Source organism: Danio aesculapii, chromosome 12 (assembly GCF_903798145.1).
Source record: "Danio aesculapii chromosome 12, fDanAes4.1, whole genome shotgun sequence".
Taxonomy (NCBI): Eukaryota; Metazoa; Chordata; class Actinopteri; order Cypriniformes; family Danionidae; genus Danio; species Danio aesculapii.
The window spans coordinates 4,819,411-4,841,973 of NC_079446.1; the positions used below are offsets into that span (position 1 = coordinate 4,819,411).

The following is a 22,563-nucleotide window of genomic DNA, read 5'->3' on the forward strand; positions in this document are numbered from 1 at the left end:
GACAATAAAGCATCAGATCTTCACCCTTCACCTCCGTTAGTAGAAATGGACTGGAATTTTCGGTTGCTTCTCAATTTATTTTGTGGTAAGATCGACTTTATCAGTAATTACAAATATCATCATTTCAAATGGTCAAACTTCATATTTTGAGAATGTCAAATATGGAAATTTCCAGTTTTGCTGTTTTAGATGCTGCAAATCTGTTTAAGCCTTATACATGCAAACACTCTTGTATTTGTCAAACATAATTTCCTATAACATAATTTTTTTCTGATGCAAGTATGTTTATTTATTTATTTATATATTTATTACTTATTAATTTTAGTTAAATAAACTTATGGAATAAAGGCAGTTAAAAAAAAAATTTACCAGAAGAGTTGTCACCAATGTGTCTGAAATGTAAAACAGAGGAAGGAGACCTCGTTTATTGTTTCTGGCATTGCAGGGAAATTTAAAACTTCTGGGCCATGATTGAACAAGAAATTAATGGTATCTTATCTACTGAATATTGGTTGTGACCCAAAGCACATACAACGAGATTAATATAAACAAACATAAACACTTAGCAAGTTCCTGACATTTTGTGCAAGAAAGTGTATTTTCCTGAACTGGATAACAGACAAAATTCTCACAAAGTCTTTATGGCAGAGGGTGATACTTGAATATGTACCAATGGACTGCTTAACTTGTGTTTTACACGGCAAAGATGTTTTTATTCATGAGAGGTGGGATCCATTTTTGTTGCATGGGTTTAAACATAACCTCCATACTCGTCAGAGGGTTGATTTAAAGAGGTCAGATCTTGTGAAGGTATGTGGTGTATGAATATGCAATATCTGTAGTTTTATTGACCCTTTTTTTTTTTTTAAACTATTATTATTATTGTTATTATAAAAAAAATTCTCCCCCCTGTTCTGTTCAATTGTTATACTGTATAAATTTAATAAATACATAAAATTAAATAAAAAAAATTATACACGCATATACATATACATACTTATATATATACACATATATATATACACACACACAGAGAGAGGTGAAGTCAGAATTATTAGCCCCCCTTTGATTTAAAAATAAAAAAAAAACATTCTTAAATGATGTTTAACAGAGCAAGGAGAAAGTCTTATTCGTTTTATTTCAGCTAGAATAAAAGCAGTTTTTAATTTTAAGGTCAAAAATATTAGCTCCTTTAAGCTATATTATTTTTTTGATAGTCTACAGAACAAACCCTCATTATACAATAACTTGCCTAATTACCCTAACCTGCCTAGTTAAGCCTTTAAATGTCACTTTAAGCTGTATAGAAGTGTCTTGAAAAATATCTAGTCTAATATTATTTACTGTCATCATGGCAAAGATTAAATAAATCAGTTATTAGAGATGAGTTATTAAAACTATTATATTTAGAAATGTGTTGAAATAATCTCCCCATTAAACAGAAATTAACCAGGGGACTAATAAATAATGGGGGGCTAATAATTCTGACTATGTATATGTGTATGTATGTATGTATGTATGTATGTATGTATGTATGTATGTATGTATGTATGTATGTATGTATGTATGTATATATATATATATATATATATTAAATATTAAACAAATATATTAAACAAATTTTAGGGCCAATATTATTTGCTCCCTTAAGGGCTAATTATTGGCTACATAAATCACTGTTGTCCAATGACTTGGCTAATTTCCTAATTTGCTTAGTTAACAAATTAATATAATGAAGTCGTCAACTTACACTTTAAGATGAATACTAGTATCTTGCAAGATAACTAGTAAAATATTATGTAATTATTAGAAAAGAGTTTTTAAACCTGTTAAGAAGAAAACTATGCTTTTTTTTTTACTTTTACTTTACTTTTATATTTTTAAAAGAATTAAAATTGGGGGATACGGTGGCTCAGTGGTTAGCATTGTTGCCTGACAGCAAGAAGGTTGCTGGTTCGAGTTCTGGCTGGGTCAGTTGGCATTGTATGTGTAAATGTGTGAATGAGTGTATGGATGTTTCCTAGTACTGGGTTGCAGCTGGAAGGGCATCAGCTGTGTAAAACTTATGCTGGATAAGTTGGCGATTCATTCTGCTGTGGCAACCCCTGATGAATAAAGGAACTAAGCCGAAGGAAAATTAATAAAAAAAAAATTGAATTAAAATTGAAGAGGAGGGCTAGGAGGAATAATTTGTGTAGAATATTGTAGATATCAATATTTCACGATAGAAATGAGATAAGCTGATGCATTTTTCCCTTATTCTTATTTTCTTAAATATGTCATTTTATTTTACATAAATTGTGTGTATTTGTATTTATTCTTCCTTAAATATGAGCTTACTATATCACAAACAAATCGGCATTGAATATGATCCTAAAAAAACAAAGGTTTGATACACCTTTTCAGTTTAAATTTGACTTCCATGCCTGTAATCTCATCTAGTAAATTTGCTTTTGTGAAGCTGCATTTCTAACTTTACTATCAGCATTTCAAATCACACTGGTGCAAAGGAAACACAACAGACGCATTGAAAAGCTTGTCATTTACCTTTCTTTTCCATGCTAGTTTGTCAGCCATTGATGGCCTTCAATGTTGATCCTGTGGCCTGGAAGTTCTTCGTAAATAATGGAAGCACTGGCTTTGGCTATAAAGTAATACAGAAAGATGCAAGGTGAGTTCATTCAGCATCATGTGCTGTATACATATACAATGTCAAAGTTTTTTACAAACCCAATCACTAAAATGCTGGTGATAATAATATCCAATCAAATACTTCCTTAATATAGTATGTTAAAATCAGTATGCGAGCCAAGTAGTATGTCCAAATTTAAAGCATTTAAAAAAAAACAGTATGTGACATATACCAGGATGACCTACTGCTTCCGGCGAGATTCTGAGGTGTGCATCCGATGGACAGTACACTGATGCAATGTGAGAGAATTCATGAACAGAAGTGAAGCAACGCAACTGGCGTAGATAGGTCATAATGACAAATAGCGGATGTAGTCCATCCCAATTCCATTCATACTACTCACATTCATGCTATACAGAACGTTTTTCTAATGGTCATATTAGAACTCAAACCCTAATTCACATTCAAATAGTACTTACTGTACATAGCCAATATCTGGCAACAACTTGCTTTACGAAACTAGTATGAAAATCTTCACATCTTCAGGTCTATAGGAAACATTTAAATGACAAAAAAAAATGTAAATAAAAAAATCTTAATCTGTAAACAAATGCATAGTTGAATTATACAGCACATCTGATTGGCTGCTTTCCAGTGCCATTTTGTCTGTCCTTCACTCACTAACTTTCCACTGTATCCACTTCTGGTCCTGCATCTGAAAGGGTTTAAGTGTAATGTGTGCGCTTAGAAACTACACTGTTGTGATGTCACTATCACATTGCATTCTTTGACAAATACGTGCTGTTGTTTACTAGAAGCCGACTTGCTCCATCAGAAATCGAGGGATCGAGGGTATGTCTATGTAAACATTCCTCGTTTACATGATGAAGTGGAACGAACTTTAAAATGGCGGCAGGAATTCCTTAAGGGAACAAGGGAAATTAAGTTTGCGAGTGCGTGTCTGGTGGACTGGAAGTGGACTAGAAAGCAGCCATTGTTTGAATCCAGGATGGATGTAAATATTATGGCACTAATTAGAAGTCTTAAAGAGACAGTTCAACCCCCCCCACCCAAAAACACACACACACACACACACACACACACACACACACACACACTTCACTATTAACTCATCCTGAAGTGGTTCCAAACCATTATGAGTTTCTTTTGTTGAACAATAAAGAAGATATTTTGAAGAATGCTGAAAAGCTGGAACCATTGACTTCCATAGTAAGAAAAACAAATACAATATAAGTCAATGGTTACTGGCTTCCAGCTTTCTTCGAAATATAAAAAACAACTTTTGAACAAGTAAATGATGAGTAAACGGTGACTAGATCTTCAGTTTTGGGTGAACTACCCCTTTAATACCCACAACAATTTCCAGACATCTGAGCTGTGCAATTACAACTGCTTTTTCACTGTTAATTTGAAGGCTCATCTCTAATTAATTACTGTTATGATTATAATGTACAGCAGATTGTACTGTAGATCAGCTCTGAGAGCCACTGATGACTGTTCAGGTCCAGCAAAACAGCACTGTTAAAACGGCAAACGTTTTTTTGTCGAGTGCCACCTACTGCTTTACCAATAGTTTCAGTTACCCCTTTTTTGTATTTCTCAGCTAATATGATGCAACACTGAACAAAAATAACTTAAAGCATGCTGACGCTAACACTTTTTATCTTTGTGTCACACCAAACCAAGAAAAACTTGAGGTTGAGAATTTTAAATAGTTGAATGACTTTAACAAACAAGGCTTATACTGTTTCAACCTACAAAACCGTCAGTAAATTGTTTTTTTGTGTGGGCAAAACAAGTATATTTGGTACTGAAAGTGGTTCATATTCATACAGATTTATATTTAAGCACACAGCTTAGTGTACCCCCTTTGAAAATGAATATTTGGATCAATTTCTAGACAATATAGAAAATATATTTCGGTGCATTTAAACCAAAGACTATAGAATACACAAGACACTTTTTAAAAGCTTCAAATAAGACTTAAAGGGGACCTATTATGCAAAAATCACATTTATAAGAGGTTTAAACACAGTTGTGTGGCAACAGTCTATGAATATAACCAGCTTCTAATGGTAAAAAAATATTTATTCTAATTTTTTATCATCACACTTAATAAAAACAGTCTGCAGAAACACTTTGATTGACACTGTGGTCACACAGGACTTTTCTCCCCATAGACTTCCATTCATACGCACACGAATGCGTCTGACCCCTAAACGCAAGGTCGTGTAGAAAGTTTCGCAGGTTGCTGCGTTGCAAAGTTCAAGCTTAGTGAACTCAAATCGCATCACTTGACTGCGTGAGACCAATCGAGGATAAAAACCATGACATCTCTGGACAGAAATTTAAAATATGGACTAATCATTCGCTTTTTTTAAAACGTCTAATTATCTTGTTTAATCCCACCCCTTTTTGCAGCACCGTACTACAGAATTTCGCACACACAAACTCTAGTGTGACCACAGCTTTTTCAGAGAGGGAAAGCCCCGCCCATGAGTGATTATTTCTCAGCTAATATGATGCAACACTAACAAAAATAACTTAAAGCATGCTGACGCTAACACTTTTTATCTTTATTGTGTCACACCAAACCAAGAAAAACTTGATGAGGTTGAGAATTTTAAATAGTTGAATGACTTTAACAAACAAGGCTTCTATTGTTTCAACCTACAAAACCGTCAGTAAATTGTGTTTTGTGTGGGCAAAACAAGTATATTTGGTACTGAAAGTGGTTCACATTCATACAGATTTATATTTAAGCACACAGCTTAATGTACCCCCTTTGAAAATGAATATTTGGATCAATTTCTAGACAATATAGAAAATATATTTCGGTGCATTTAAACCAAAGACTATAGAATACACAAGACACTATTTAAAAGCTTCAAATAAGACTTAAAGGGGACCTATTATGCAAAAATCACATTTATAAGAGGTTTAAACACAGTTGTGTGGCAACAGTCTATGAATATAACCAGCTTCTAATGGTAAAAAAATATTTATTCTATTTTTTATCATCACACTTAATAAAAACAGTCTGCAGAAACACTTTGATTGACATTCTTCATTTGTACGTGTTAAGCTGCGGTCACGCTGGGCTTTTCTCCCCATAGACTTCCATTCATACGCACATGAATGCGTCTGACCCCTAAACGCAAGGTCGTGTAGAAAGTTTCACAGGTCACTGAGTTGCAAAGTTCAAGCTTGGTGAACTCAAATCGCATCACTTGACTGCGTGAGACCAATCGAGGATAAAAACATTGGACAGAAGTTGGACGTCTCTGGACAGAAATTTAAAATATGGACCAATCACTCGCTTTTTTAAAATGTCTAATTATCTTGTTTAATCCCGCCCCTTTTTGCAGCACCGTACTACAGAATTTCGCACACACAAACTCTTGTGTGACCACAGCTTTTTCAGAGAGGGAAAGCCCCGCCCATAAGTGATGATATCTCACTCATTAGCATAGACAGCCCTGAATAAGCAGCAGCTGTTAAAGTTATGAATTTGCATATGGTGACATAACTCCACCCTCTTTTGAAAACCATTTTTAAATTTAAAGCAACAGCCATCAAAATGGCACAATTTGGAGCAAAGCCTAAAAGGGCCAGTTTCAAAGAGATATAAAACATTATTTGTGTGGTACTTTAAGCTGAAACTTCACACACACATCAGAGACTTATTCTAAATCTTGTAAAAAGGGGCATAATAGGTCCCTTTTAACAGAGGTTTTGACATTTAGGAATTGTAGGTTGATGTTTGATCTTGTTCACATTTTCTTCCTGTGTTCTTTTTTTCAGTCTACTTGTGAGTGATCCTTTAATTCAACACAGCCAGACTCAAAAAGGACAAATATACAGTTGTTCTGTCAGAGAAGGAAACTGCAAGCCTCTGACCTTCACTGGTGCGGAGTATTTTTCATAAAATGCTTTTAAATTTAATATATTGTTTTGTATTTACAATTCTAAAATAAATATATATTTTTTAATCATATTAAGTGTCCAAGGAGGCTGTCAACATGTCCCTTGGACTTTCAATGTCAGTAGATCCACAATCTTCAAGAGCAGTGGTAAGGTTTAACATCTTGAGTTTTTTTTTTTTTTTACACACACACACACTTCCAAAAATACTTCAAATTAGACTGGAAATAAAAGGAAAATGCTAAATTTATGGAACATTCACTTCTGGTCAAACATCCAGAATAATTCAGATTCTTTAATGTATTTAAATTCATTAATTCTATTTTTATTAGTAAATATTGCATTAAAAAACAAAAAACCAGTAATGTTGTAAAACAGTTTTCCACACAAACATTCAATATGTTGCATTTAATATTAATATTTTATAATTTTTAAAATCTTATTAATATTCATTATTAAACACTGTTACATTTCATATAATAGTAAGTTTGTTTTACTTTTAAAAATAGTTCATTATAATTATTCACAAAAGGTTGCATTTATTTAAATCAAAATACCACACACAAATGATGATGATGATATTATTATTATTATTATTATTATTATTATTATTAATAACTGTAAACCATATTCAATACGAAAACGGATATTTTGTATTACAATTAAAGTTGTAAGGATGACTCTAAGGGTTGTGAATCCATTAGCAAGCTTTTATTCAAATACAGCAGGACATAATGAATCAGAAAGCCCCTTCTTACGCATGCAGTTTAAGTTAGTGAGCGGGCGGACAGCAACAGTCCCTGTAGTAATCAGGGAACACTAAAGATACTCACAGGCGATATTCCAGGCTAAGCAGCATACGGTCATAAATGGTGAGACAGACTACTGAATGGTCGAGGCAGGTAGCGAACAATAAATAAACGAAGAGTCAGGCAGTGGGCAAGAGGATAACAATCAGGAAATCCAGGAAACATTTGCAGGCAAAACAAGACTTCGCAATGAGTCTCTGATGTGAGCCAGTATTTATACACCTGAGTAATTGCCATCAGGTGCCAAGTAATCAGTTCCAATAGTTTCTGGATGCAGCCTTATAATGAAACTGAGATTGCATCACTCAGCGCTGCAATGTCAGACACAGTGCACTCGCTGTGACGGGTAGGGCTAGGGTCAGGTAAGCGCATTAAAAAGCATTGGATGCAGCTCAGATTGCACTGCACTAGGTCTGCATCCCCCTCTCGGCCACGGGGCTGATATTTAGTAGCTGAGGGCCTCTGCTGGTTGGTGAGGGGATATAATGGGAGTGAACTGGTGGCAATAATTTAATCTAGTAATTAATTTAAAGCTTAAAATATAACTTAGTCCTGTGATTTAAAGCCTAAAATCAAAGTAAATAATTTTTTAAATAATGTTACAAAGATTTCTATTATAAAATACATTTTATTCCTTTCAAAGTTTTTCAAAGAATCTTGGGGAAAAAAGGCACCACAATTTCAACTGAAGGAGCAATTATAGCAAAATCTGTTTCTGTACTGATAATAATATGAACCATTCCTAATAACTGAGCCGCAATAACCATTTATCTTAAATTAGCATTAATCAATAGAATAAATGTACACATGTATATTTGAACAGCTTGCAGAGGATTAATAAGATGAATTTTCACATCACATTTTACACCAGTATAATAAAAATATTTATTCTTTCCCAAGGTTTGTGGACCAACCATAACTAAGAGCTGTGACGTAACCACTTACAACGGCATGTGCTTTAAAATCAGCCGAGATAACGTGGTGAGCAGATCTGTGCCGAGGACTCTGAGAGGTACGTTTAAGATGTTTTACTTTATTAGATGATATTAAAAGTTAAGAAAAATTATTTAGATTTATTAAACTACTAATTTATTAAGCCTAAACCCAACCTTGACAGTAAAATAAAACAGCTATTATAATGAGAATTATTTAAATTATATATTAAATTACTCATTAAATTGTGTTTTATTATTGTCTAACCCAACCCTAACCCTCACAGAAATATAAAAACTGCAATTATACAGAGTATTATTCATATTATTTATTAAATTATTCATTAAATTGTGTTTAATTGACGTCTACCCCACCCCTGACCCTCACAGTAATATAAAAACTGCAATTATACAGAGTATTATTCATATTATTTATTCAATTATTCATTAAATTGTGTTTAATTGACGTCTACCCCACCCCTGACCCTCACAGTATTATAAAAACAGCAATTATACAGAGTATTATTCATATTATTTATTAAATTATTCATTATATTGTGTTTAATTGACGTCTACCCCACCCCGACCCTCACAGTAATATAAAAACTAGTAATTATACAGAGTATTATTCATATTATTTATTAAATTATTCATTAAATTGTGTTAAATTGACGTCTGCCCCAACCCCGACCCTCACAGTAATATAAAAACAGTAATTTTACAGAGTATTATTCATATTATTTATAAATATATACATTATATTGTGTTTAATTGACGTCTACCCCAACCCGACCCACACAGTAATATAAAAACAGCAATTATACAGAGTATTATTCATATTATTTATTAAATTATCCATTATATTGTGTTTAATTGACTTCTACCCCAACCCCGACCCTCACAGTAATATAAAAACAGCAATTATACAGAGTATTATTCATATTATTTATTAAAATATTCATTAAATTGTGTTTAATTAACGTCTACCCCACCCCAACCGTCTTAGTAATATAAAAACAGTAATTATACAGAGTATTATTCATATTATTTATTAAATTACACAGTAAGTTGTATTTTATTAACGTCTGCCCCAACCCCGACCCTCACAGTAATATAAAAACAGCAATTATACAGAGTTTTATTCATATTATTTATTAAATTATTCATTAAATTGTGTTTAATTGACGTCTAACCCAACCCCGACCCTCACAGTAATATAAAACAGCAATTATGATGAGAATTATTTAAATTATATATAAAATTACTCATTAAATTGTGTTTTATTATTGTCTAACCCAACCCCCGACCCCTCACAGTAATATAAAAACAGTAATTATACAGAGTTTTATTCATATTATTTATTAAATTATTCATTAAATTGTGTTTAATTGACGTCTAACCCAACCCCGACCCTCACAGTAATATAAAAACAGCAATTATACAGAGTATTATTCATATTATTTATTAAATTATTCATTATATTGTGTTTAATTGATGTCTACCTCAACCCCGACCCTCACAGTAATATAAAAACAGCAATTATACAGAGTATTATTCATATTATTTATTAAATTACCCAGTAAGTTGTATTTTATTAACGTCTACCCGTGGTGTAGTCCTTGCTATACGCACGTATACTCAGTATGCCAACTTTTTTTCCACGAGCTGTTTCGATATTGTGATTTCTGAGGATCATACTCTTGGTATACTCACTTGTTTTGGTGATTGGACTTCCCTAATTTTTGTGTATTGAGTATTTGAGTTTTTCGAAGATCACAACAAATCAGCTGAATGAAGTCTCGCTGAATCTTTCAAGTAAAATTATAAAACAGCATGGGCTTTAACCCTCCTATATTTCCATTCAGCCCCCCTAACATCTTTGCGATTACCTGTACACTACTAAATGATCGCCTCAGCCCCTTTAAATTTGATATAAAACGGCAGCAGAATCCCACTCCTGAACTCGTTTTTTAGTTAGTCAGCAAACCACAGCTGTGCAGTGTGTGTGTGTGTGTGTGTGTGTGTGTGTATGTATGTATGTATATATATGTATAAATTAAATGAATCATACATTGACTTTCGTCGTTTCTTTGCCTACTTTTAAAATTTGGATTGGGTGGGTAATATACACCACCTATTTTTTTAGGACTACACCACTGGTCTACCCCAACCCAACCCTCACAGTAGTATAAAAACAGCAATTATAATGAGATTTATTTAACTTATATGTTAAATTACTAATTAAATTGTGTTTTATTATTGTCTAACCCAACCCTGACCCTCACAGTAATATAAAAACAGCAATTATACAGAGTATTATTCATATTATTTATTAAATGATTCATTATATTGTGTTTAATTGACGTCTACCCCACCCCAACAGTCTTAGTAATATAAAAACAGAAATTATACAGAGTATTATTCATATTATTTATTAAATTACTCAGTAAGTTGTATTTTATTAACGTCTACCCCAACCCCGACCCTCACAGTAATATAAAAACAGCAATTATGATGAGAATTATTTAAATTATATATTAAATTACTCATTAAATTGTGTTTTATTATTGTCTAACCCAACCCTAACCCTAAAGTAATGCAAAAATATGAATTATTGTTGTACAGGAACATTTAGAGAGGTTTTATCCCATACAATGATAATATCTGAAAATAAGATGCAGCTATTCTTCTTTTCTCCAACCTCAGAATGCCCCAAATCCCAAATCGATATTGCTTTTTTACTGGATGGATCTGTAAGTGTAGATCCTGTGGATTTTAAAAAGATGAAGACTTTTGTCATAGAAATGATCAAAAGTTTTATAGACCGTGACACACAGGTATGATAAAGTGTTTATTTTTACCTAGTGTATGCATCATTTTTTATCCTCGTTTTTCATAGAATCATACATTAAATCTGCTCATCTGCTTACAGTTTGCCATTGCACAGTTTTCTACGAAATGTTTCATTCATTACACATTTCAAGTCAAAGACCCTATCTGGTGGGAAAATGCAGTGAATGGGATATCACAAAGCAAAGGAATGACATACACTGCAACAGCTATAAAACTGCTCGTGTAAGATACGTCCGCTGGTGAAGTAATGTTCATGATACACGTATACACACACTATGGCAAGCTGTTTTGACATTTAACTAATAACCCGTACTAGTATCTATTTTCATGTTACTAGGAGATCTATTTTACATTAAGTACTAGTACTTGTTCTTTAGATACTAGTGCTTTTTAAAAATATATTGGTGTCTGCTTATTAGACACTAGTTCTTATTCATTAGATAGTACTTATTCATTAGATACTAGTTCCATATTCTTGAGATACTAGAGCTTTTTTGTACTAGTAGGTACTAGTATATATTAATTAGGTACTAGTATCTAATTAATAAGTAGTACCTAGTGACTAACTGCTAGTACATGAAAATATGTACTAGTTCCAACTGGAATACATACTAGTCAAAACTAAATAGTTGATATCTCAATGACAGATCCCCCCCCCCCCCCCCCCCCCAAAATGTAAATTTATTTAGATAACTTAGATATTTAGATTTAAAAAAAATGTAAATTTGTTACTAGTAACAACAGTACTAGTACTGGTATCTAATAAATAAGAACTAGTATATATTTAATAGGTACTAATATCTGATGAAAAAGTACTAGTAAATAGATACTAGCATCTAGTGAATAAGTACTAGTACCTCATAAGTACTAGTATGTAATACACAAGTACTAGTACTTGTATCTAAGACATACAGTAAGTACTAGTACCTATAAGTACTTGTATCTAATAAATAAGAACTATTATATATTTAATAGATACTGGTATCTAATGAATAAGTACTAGTAAATAGATACTAGCATCTAATGAATGAGAGCTAGTACATAATAAGTACTAGTATAATACACAAGAACTAGAACCTAGTATCTAATACACAAGTACTAGTACCTAAAAAGTACTTGTATCTAATACATAAGTACTAGTATCTAATAAATAAGACTATTTAATAGGTACTAATATCTAATGAATAAGTACTAGTAAATAGATACTAGCATCTAATAAATAAGTACTAGTACCTAATAAGTACTAGTATTTAATACACAAGTACTAGTATCTAATAAGTACCTGTCTCTAATACATACAGTAAGTACCAATGTCTAATAAGTACTTGTATCTAATAAATAAGAACTATTATATATTTAATAGATACTGGTATCTAATGAATAAGTACTAGTAAATAGATACTAGCATCTAATGAATAAGTACTAGTACATAATAAGTACCAGTATAATACACAAGAACTAGTACCCAAGAAGTACTAGTATCTAATACACAAGTACTAGTACCTAATAAGTACCTGTCTCTAATACGCAAGTACTAGCATCTAATATGTACTACTATCTAATGAAAGAGTACTAGTATCTAATAAAAAAGAATGAGTGTCTAATGGGTAAACACTAGTATATTTTATAAAAGCACTAGTACCTAAAGAATAGGCACTAGTCTCTAATGAATAAGTACTACTATCTCATGAATAAGCACTAGTACTTAATGAAAAAGATACTAGAATCTAAAAAATAAGTACTCGTAACATGAAAATAGACACTATGAGACACTATAGACACTATATATTAATTAAATGTCAAAACGGCTTGCCATACACACACACAAATAAATAAATGACTGATCTGGGAGTAAGAAAGTGTAAACCTAATTTTTTTTAATGGAGTTAAAGACTTAGAATATACTGATACGATCGCAACAATTAATCACAACATTAAAAAAAATATGTAAGCTACTCACTCTTTAAGAAAAATATTTGATAATAAGGAAGTTATACATTTATTTAGGTATTTTTTCAAAGCAGACTGTGTTTGTTTGTAAAACTTTTTATTAAACTTCTTTTTTTTAAGTTTGTGAATTATTGCCACAGATTTCGCTTCATAGGTAGAGGCAAACAGAATTATGCAGTCAGACAGGAAACCAATCCATTTGTGGATGACATTGTTTTTCCATACAAACAAAAACGTAAAAATACAGCAGTTAATATATTGATGCTTAACTAAAACATTATTGGATCAATAATTCATTTTTTATATGAACAGGAATTCACTATTTGTAAGTAACGGAGGTGCAAGACCATCCGCCAGTAAAATTCTGGTTGTTGTCACGGACGGACAATCAAACGATGACTACTTGACTGATGCTATCCGAAAAGCAGAAGCGAAACATATAATACGATATGCAATTGGGGTAAGATACGATTATGCTTTTAGTATTTCCTTTCTTCTTTGGTTCCTCGTTTAACCTTTACTGTTTTTAAAGTGGTTATTTGTTTTAGACTAAATAATATATAATCTAAATATTTAAACTAAACCTTCATACTAATAAGGTTCCATTAGTTAATGTTATTTAATACACAAGCAATGAACAATACATTTGTACAGTATTTATTCATCAATATGAATGAAAATACAGTCATTTAGTGTTAGTCCTTGTTAAGTGCATTAACTACACTCAATAAATATTTCGCTGCTTGTTCAAACTACTTAAAACTAATTAAAACGAACTGAAACAACACAATTCTTGAGACAACGATTTTTGAGACAACTTAATTGTTTTATGTTAGTGCACTTAAATTTGATTTGTGTTGGGACAGCATGAATGAATTGTGTGGAACTATGAATTTATTTAGTGTAATATTAACAAGCACCTCTTTGCATTTTAATAATATAATTAAACGGACAATCTAATTGTTCAGTCAGACTACACTGTCTTAAATAGATAGTTCTTACAAAAGTATTCATGGTTTCTTCTGAGCTAATTAACTGAAACACTTGTACACTTGTAAATAATCTAATTATTGAAACATAGCAAAACATACATTTGTAAATAACACATTGAATTGAACCAAAAAGTAATAGTTTCAAGTCAGTTTATCATAATGCAACCATGTTTGAAGAAGAAATCTGACAAAGTGGTGTGGGGGACCTATTATGCCCCTTTTTACAAGCGTAAAATAATGCTCTCACAACCCTAGAGTGTTTGTGAAGTTTCAGATTATTATAACACACAAAAATAGTTACATAATTCTTTTAAAATGCCCCTTTTTGTGCCATTTTGGTGGCTGTCGCTTTAAATTCAAATGAGATTCTGCTCTTTTTAAAAGAAGGTGGAGCTACAAATTCCTATGTGTCAGCATAGTGGCAGATTAAAAAACAGGACTAACATCCTATGCTAATGAGGGAGAGATGGTCACTGATGGGAGGGGCTTTCCCCCTCTAATGACACATGCAAAGGGAGAATGACAATCAAAGTGTTTCTGCAGACTGTTTTTATAAAGTGTATCTTGTTTTGCAATACAAAGAAATCAGAAATGAGGATGAATAGAGTATAATTTCTATTTCTGGGTGAACCATCCATTCTACTTGTTAAAAACGTATCACATTTTGTGTGTGCAAATATGTTTTGGTGATCACTACTTTTAATTTTTTTCATAGGTTGGTGACGCTTTCGATAAGGACAGAGCAAAACGGGAGCTAATCACAATTGCATCTTTTCCCGCTGATAAGCATGTGTTCAAGGTTACCAACTTTGATGCACTGGAAAGCATTCGTGAAAAACTCAAAGAGAACATTATTGCCATTGAAGGTATGTTTGCAGTTAAACTTTACAGTTATCAGCTCCCATGTAAGGACAGTCACTTTGTTTATTAGGTTAATAGTCATACATACATACACTACCTGACAAAAGTCTTGTGGTCTATCCAAGTTTTAGGAATAACAGATAATAACTTGACTTCTAGTTGATCATTTGGTATCAGAATTGGCTAATATGAACGGCAAAGGCCTTTAGATTACGCTTATTTTACCAAAATAAAATATGATCATGCCTTGATTTTTAATTATTTAATTAGGACTGTAAGTCTTGTCACTTAACAGAAATAATGTCCAGTATAGAATATGTCGTCATGCTGCAATGGAAACAGAATGAATATTATGTCTGGCTTCCATGAGCTTGGAGGACTGCATCTATACATCTCTGCAATGACTCAAATCACTTAATACAGTCATCTGGAATGGCAAAGAAAGCGCTCTTGCAGGACTCCCAGAGTTCATCAAGATCCTTTGGATTCATCATCAATGCCTCCTCTATCTTACCCCAGACATACTCAGTAATGTTCATGTCTGGTGATTGGGCTGGCCAATCTTGGAGCTCCTTGACCTTCTTCGCCCTCAGGATCTTTGATGTGGAGGCTGAAGTATGAGAAGGAGCGCTATCCTGCTGAAGAATTTGCCCTCTCCTGTGGTTTTTAATGTATTGGGCAGCACAAATGTCTTGATACCTCAGGCTGTTGATGTTGCCATCCACTCTGCAGATCTCTCGCACGCCCCATACTGATTTTTCCTTCACCAAACTTGACTGATTTCTGTGAGAATCTTGGGTCCATGCGGGTTCCAAAAGGTCTACCTCTAGAAAAATCTACCTCCTGCCACTTTTGCAAATGATCAACTAGAAGTCAAGTTATTATTCACTCAAAAAAAACTATTTGTGGTTCATTCAAACTAATTTTAAATGAGCTAAAACACAAATATTGAGATTTCATTGGGACAACTTATTTTTTTAATGTTCAATCTACATAAAATTCTTAAAAGTGTTAAGTTAACAATCAATTTGTGTTGGGACAACGTGAATGAATTGTGTGGAACCCTGCATTTTTTACACTGTTTGTTACTCTTACAACTGGGATCAACAACAAGACTTTACATAAATAGTTAACTCTGTTGTCGTCTCATTTAATTGCTAGGAACCCAGACGTCTGGAGATTCATCTCGGATGGAGTTTGCACAGGATGGTTTTAGTGCTGCACTGACATCAAATGTAATTACAATACACTTGTTTGAAAGGTTATTTAATACAATAATGCAAGTTGTGTCATTATTTACTCACCTGGTGTTGTTCTGAAGTGCTTTTGGTCACCCTTTTTTCATTTCGAGTATGTTAACAAACACTATTAATAAACCATTAACTATGACCTTTGGCCCAATAAACTACTATGAGCACAAAGACTACTGCTATTGCGGAATTTCACACAACCATTGTGTAATAAGGCCCTAATGCAATGTAAAAATAAGACATATAAACTAAAAAGTGGGTCAGAAATATAAGGAAGTGGTTGAATTGTTCTCTCTACTGTTTTTTTATTACTCTATCCATGATTCTTCTGCATCATGGAAACAAAAAAGATCAAATATGTGGGTCAGAAATAAGGAAGTGGTTGAATTGCTGTCTCTACTGTTTTTTTTTCTTCTTATTACGCTATCCATGATTCTTCTGCATAGACTACAATAACAAGTTTTTATTTTGATTTTAACCAAGCCAGTGTTATATTTAATATATAATACATAATACATATGATACAATAATTTGCTTATCATTATTATCCTTAATGCAATGCGGCTAAATGACATGAGATCAAATTATACCCATGAACAATGTTTTAAATCACCTTCAAAGAAGAATTCACTTTAAAAAATATATGCTAATATACTGTGAAAAAGTACTTCTCAAATATGTATTTATTTATTGTTGATGTACTATCTGCACTCAGACGGATATGATCATGACTGCAGTTGGAGCTTTCCAGTGGAAGGGTGGATATCAGCTCTACAAACCAAATGAACAGTCAAATGTCTTTCAGGCTGGAAGTGAGCATGACAGTTATTTAGGTGAGATCTCGTCTTTGACTATCAAACTACAAAATAATTAAAACAAAAAGATTCTTTGGCATTTCTATGTAAGAACCAATTTAAGTGGTATGTTGAACCTATTGAAAACCGATAATAGTTCTCAGGGATTCTTTGAGGTTGTTAATAGTCTGTTTCCACTGAGTGGTACAGGTACGGTATGGTACAGGTCGGTACGGTTGACCTTTATCAGGTTTGCGTTTCCACTGCCAAATGGGTACCAATGGTACTCTTTTGGTGGGCGTGGTGTAAGACAGAAAGTTTTAGTCGGCTTCATTCTCGCTCAAGGAAAGTCGAAGTAAAGCTGTACAGGTCGTTTACATATACGAGAAGCACTTCTCACAAACCAGATGCTTAATACACAAATACTTGTGTATAAATGTTCATTACTAACCTTTCTATGAACAGCATTGGATTATAACTGCAGATCAATGATGCAAAATAATACGAAATAACCTGTAACGTCTGCAATTATATTAAATAAATAAATAAATAAATAAATAAATTAATTAATTAAAACATATAAACTCATACAGCCCCTTACAGTCTCTGATATGTTACCAATTACAGAAAAACTACACACAACATACATTTAGTCCTTATTTGGGGTCAAAAACAACACGCAACATATAGCCTACAGTCAGTGCAAACCTCTCATCTGTATCTTTAATCTTCACAAGCACATGTAACCTCTTGTTAGAGAGTAATTCCGTCAGTGCCGAGTTCATAATAGTCCAAAAGGTGATGATAATAGTTAAACATGGCAGTTTGTTCATGATTTAGGTTGCTGAGAGAATCATTTGCTTCTTAGTTTTTTGGCTGCTTCACTCTCGTGTTTGTAAGTTTCTGAAAGTATGTCAGAAGCACTTCAATAATCACACGCACGTTATTATCATGAGCTCAAGAAGTTTGTTATTTCAAATATAGAAGCGCAGACGAGCTCTGTCGAGAAAGTGAAAGCGATCACGATTTAGACGGCCTTGTAAACAACGACGGGGTACAGGGTAGATTCTACTCTTCTGCTTGGCTTTGTGGCTGTTCATCAAGACGATGACAAGGTTTGTTTGAGCTCGGTCGACCATAGCACATTATTACATGTATATATTATTACAGTGTAATGTCTCAGCTGTGTTTTTAAAAAAAATGGGGCTTCCTTCGTTTTCATTATCCTGCTTGTGCACGAGCTAGTGACGTATCTCTTGTAAACCAATAGTATTCAGCTGCCTGTCTTGCTCACCATTTTGTACTCTTTTGTTGTGCTAGGTGCCCTTTCGAAAGGGTACCTAAAAAGTGATACGGTATGGTACGCTTTTTGGTACCTTTTGACAGTGGCCATAAAAGTGTACAGAACTGTACCGTTCCACTCAGTGGAAACGGGCCATAAGGTTGTATATAGCACTAAATACTTTATAAAAATGGTACTAAATTGCACTTAAGGTTTCCCCCTTATGATCACAAGCCAAATATCCACTTTTAGAGATACATAGCTCTTATATAGTGCTATATGATTCTTTAACCATCTTAAAGAACACTGCAGAACCATCACAGGTTTTATATGCTCTTCTTAGCTCTTAAATGTTCAGCACTGGATTTTTTTTGTTTGTTTTTTGGCAAGCAAGTAGATTCTAAGTCTGTTTTACTTATAGGTTATTCCTTGGCAATTTCAACAACGTACAGAACAAAGTATGCAGTCATGGGGGCACCAAGACACAAGCATATGGGTCAAGTGACGATTTCAAGAATTGATCGAATGGGCATGGAACAACTAGATTCTCCAGAGGTTAACGAACTCCTATTTGTCTATTAACACACTGTTCAGTAATGCAAGCGTGAAAATGGTGAGTGAAACTAGACTTTATGCTAAATTTTGTCTCTTTTTTTTTTTCTCAGCCTCAGATTGGCTCTTATTTTGGAGCTGAGGTGTGTGTGGTGGATTTGAACAGTGACTCTAATACAGACCTTCTTCTGGTATCAGCACCAACATACATAGAGTCTGAGCGAGAGGGAAAAGTGTTTGTTTATACTTTCAGAGATCGGGTAAGTCATGCTTTTGGAAATCCTATAACGATCGCCATTCATGTAAAAAGTGCATTCGGAAAGGATTCATAGCGCTTCACTTTTTTCACAATTTTTTTATGTTACAGCCTTATTCCAAAATGGATTAAATTAATTTATTCAAAATTCTACACACATTACCCCATAACAACAACGTGAAAAAAGATTTAATGAAATTTTTGCAAATTTATTAAAAATAAAAAACCTGAAATATCACATATACATAAGTATTCACAGCCGTCAAGCTTTAAATTGAGCTGTTGTTATCTCAGAATAACCAACATAGGCTCATTCTGAAAACGTAGCCCTATATACATTTCTGGAGATCGCGAATTATGTAGCCCAGAGTTTCCCAACCCTGTTCCTGAAGGCACACCAACAGTACACGTTTTCATTCTCTCCCTCATCAAACACACCTGAAACAACTCATCAGAACATTAGAAAAGACTCCAAAACCTGAAGTAAATGGGTCAGATGAGGGAGACATCCAAAACATGAACTGTTGGTGTGCCTCCAGGAACAGGGTTGGGAAATACTGATGTAGCCTGAAGTACATATGGCTGCATTTCATCTTTAAAATGAACGCTACAGGGCGGTATGTCTCAGTTTCTTTTCGTGCTATCAGCTGACCGCTTACCTCTGTGTGGACGGCTTTCCTGCTGTTACAAGTTTGTCCAGTGGCTCGCAGTGTACTCAGCAGACTTGGGATGCAGAGAGGAGTTGACCGCGATGACGGTGTTCGAGTCCTTCGAAGAACGATTTCAGAAAGCGGGTAACAAAAACAAAAAGGCAGAAAATAAAATAAACAAATAAATAACACGGGGGAATCAGTAAGTTGGTCAATCAGACAGTCAACAGTGACCTCTGGTGGATTTACGTGAGAACAGCAAGCATGCATGGCACTCACGAGAGAAATTTGAGATCTGACAAGCGTACACAGCGGCCTCTGGTGGATTCACGAAAACAAAAACCGCACAAAAAAGTAGCTCCTCGGATGTATTTGGTACTCTCCAGAAATGTATATAGGGCTACATTTTCAGAATGAGCCTGGGTTGAGGATAACATACCTTGAAATGTCACGATTGACCAATCAGAATCGAGTAGTCTAGATAGCCACACATGCAGATAATGCATTGTGATTTAACAAGAACTAACAATGAACAACTTCATTTTCATTAACAAAGTACTGTTCAATGTTTATGTTAATACTGTAGTCAACAAACATTGACTTATACCAACTGATTCAGTATATATTTACCTTTGTGTAGGGTTAAGCTTGATTTCTTATGTCTTTTCTCTCTTCATAGTCAAGGTTCAGTTTTTCTGGTGTGGTGCTGGTGGGCATGGCCGGTCAGAGGGGTCGCTTTGGCTCTTCTCTGGCCAGTCCAGCAGATCTGAATGGTGATGGTTTTATGGATGTGCTGGTTGGTGCTCCGTTAGACGAGGATGGACAGGGCAGCATCTACATCTTCAACGGAGGCGCAGATCGAATAAATCCCACATATTCACAGGTGCAAATGCTGAAAAGAAAGTTAGCAAGAGTCAAATTAGCAGTAACACATACTATTACTATTAGTATAGATTTACATATGAAGAGTTCATTTGCACAAACAAATGACAACAGATTTTTTTTAACGACATAAAAAAAGCATGATATGCTTAGATCCAAGATGGCGGTGTGTGTACATGCAGTGACTCAACGCTCCATGCTTCGGCTACTCTTTTAATGTCTACAATTGATCACCATCGGTCTGATGCCTGGGGGTTGTATTTTTAACCAGGAAGATCCTATACACGACAACTGACACTATATTTTTCAATTTATGTTTGAACATTGCTTGAGTTCATTGCCTGTTCTCTTAACTGATTTTTAAGTGTGTGTGTTGACAGAGGATTGCTGGATCATCTGTGAGACTAGGTTTGCAGTACTTTGGCATTTCATTGAGTCAGTCCTCTCCAGACCAGACTCAAGATGACTTTCCTGACATCGCTGTAGGGTCCAAAGGAGCAGTTGTGCTACTCAGGTCAGTTTTTCTTAAATATCTTAGCATTTATGCAAATGTACAGCCATAATCAATCATGTGCGTTACATTTTTAACCATTCAGGTCCAGACCCATTGTGCTGTTGGAAACCAAAGTAACTTATAAGCAATCCAAAATCCCTACCAGCGAAACAGAAGAGTTGGTGAACAACACCATGAATGTGTGCTTCACCATGCGTCCATACAGACACAACAAAAAAGGTTCATGCAAAATTAGTAGTTCTCTACTGTGTTCAATTTGAAGTTCATTCCATATTCAGTGAGTAGATCAGGGGTCACCAAACCTGTTCCTTGAGGGCCGGTGTCCTGCAGATTTTAGCTCCAACCCTAATCAAACACACCTGAACAAGCTAATCAAGGTCTTACTAAGGATACTTGAAACATCCAGGCAGGTGTGTTGAGGCAAGTTGGAGTTAAACCCTGCAGGGACACCGGCCCTCCAGGACCGAGATTGGTGACCCCTGGTGTAGATAGTTTCTCATAGTTGTTTAAAGTGCAGAGAGAACTACAAATAATTAGTACTGTCTTTGTTGTTTGGGGGACAATCAGGTGGGTCAACCAATAGCAGAAAAGGATTGTTTTCAGGAAATGAAGATTTTATTCTTGCACTATTCTTTTAAAAAGTAAAACTAACTGCCTCTAAAGTTCTAGTCTTGAAGGGCCTTGTTTTATTTCTCACCAGCTTTGAAAAATGCTGGAATGAAGCCGCAGTGAAGCTTTTTTATCTTGTATTTTTAGATTTATTTGCAAATATTAATTACACCATAACACTGGATGCCAAGCGGCAGAAATATCGAGCACACTTTTCACCCAAAAACAGAGTCTTGGAGGATGTTATAATGAACATTGGACTGCAAGAACAATGCAAAAGTCATCATTTTCTTATCAATGTAAGTCTGAAACATCAGTTTGTTCCAAACACAGTCGCAAAAAGTACATTCATACACTCAAAAAGTACAGAAAGGACATTAAATCAAATCGAAACTGAAAAATGAAATGAAAATGTATAATGTAGCTTACCATAAACCTGCAGTAAGCATGACTTTTGTGAGGCCACTATAATTGTGTCATAAATATCTTTGTTCACTTTTTTCAGTAAAACAAACTGAATTTGTCATTAATAATTCTCTTTTTGATTTAATGGCAAATTTTTGTGAATTTGTACCATCTCATTCCAACATTTTAGTATGATTTGCTCATCCCCTAATGATAGTTGGGTTTAGAGGTGGTGTTTAGAAGCACATCTCCTTAAAGTCTTACGTTTTTATATGGATGAAGTCGTATAAATTTATGCGGATTTTTCCACTTTTCTGCCAATTTGCTATATAGTTAAGTTTCCTTGTGAGATTGGACTGAAAATTGCTCAACTACATGTTTTTTTGGCTGTAAAA

The 22,563-nt window shown here is 34.0% G+C and overlaps 1 protein-coding gene across 1 annotated transcript in view; it reads left to right on the forward strand.

The window, feature by feature from the left end:
- LOC130238869 (integrin alpha-X-like) overlaps positions 1-22,563 on the forward strand; it is a 35,372-nt gene continuing 12,809 nt past the window's right edge. Inside the window, exons 1-17 of the mRNA XM_056469987.1 lie at positions 1-85; positions 2,566-2,671; positions 6,458-6,561; positions 6,656-6,726; positions 8,287-8,398; positions 11,025-11,155; positions 11,251-11,393; positions 13,434-13,581; positions 14,829-14,979; positions 16,136-16,209; positions 16,940-17,057; positions 18,722-18,855; positions 18,966-19,112; positions 20,438-20,641; positions 21,021-21,154; positions 21,237-21,373; positions 21,911-22,062. Of these exons, the coding sequence (XP_056325962.1) occupies positions 46-85; positions 2,566-2,671; positions 6,458-6,561; positions 6,656-6,726; positions 8,287-8,398; positions 11,025-11,155; positions 11,251-11,393; positions 13,434-13,581; positions 14,829-14,979; positions 16,136-16,209; positions 16,940-17,057; positions 18,722-18,855; positions 18,966-19,112; positions 20,438-20,641; positions 21,021-21,154; positions 21,237-21,373; positions 21,911-22,062 (2,106 nt within the window). The 5' untranslated portion in view covers positions 1-45. The remainder of the gene's footprint in view (positions 86-2,565; positions 2,672-6,457; positions 6,562-6,655; positions 6,727-8,286; positions 8,399-11,024; positions 11,156-11,250; positions 11,394-13,433; positions 13,582-14,828; positions 14,980-16,135; positions 16,210-16,939; positions 17,058-18,721; positions 18,856-18,965; positions 19,113-20,437; positions 20,642-21,020; positions 21,155-21,236; positions 21,374-21,910; positions 22,063-22,563) is intronic.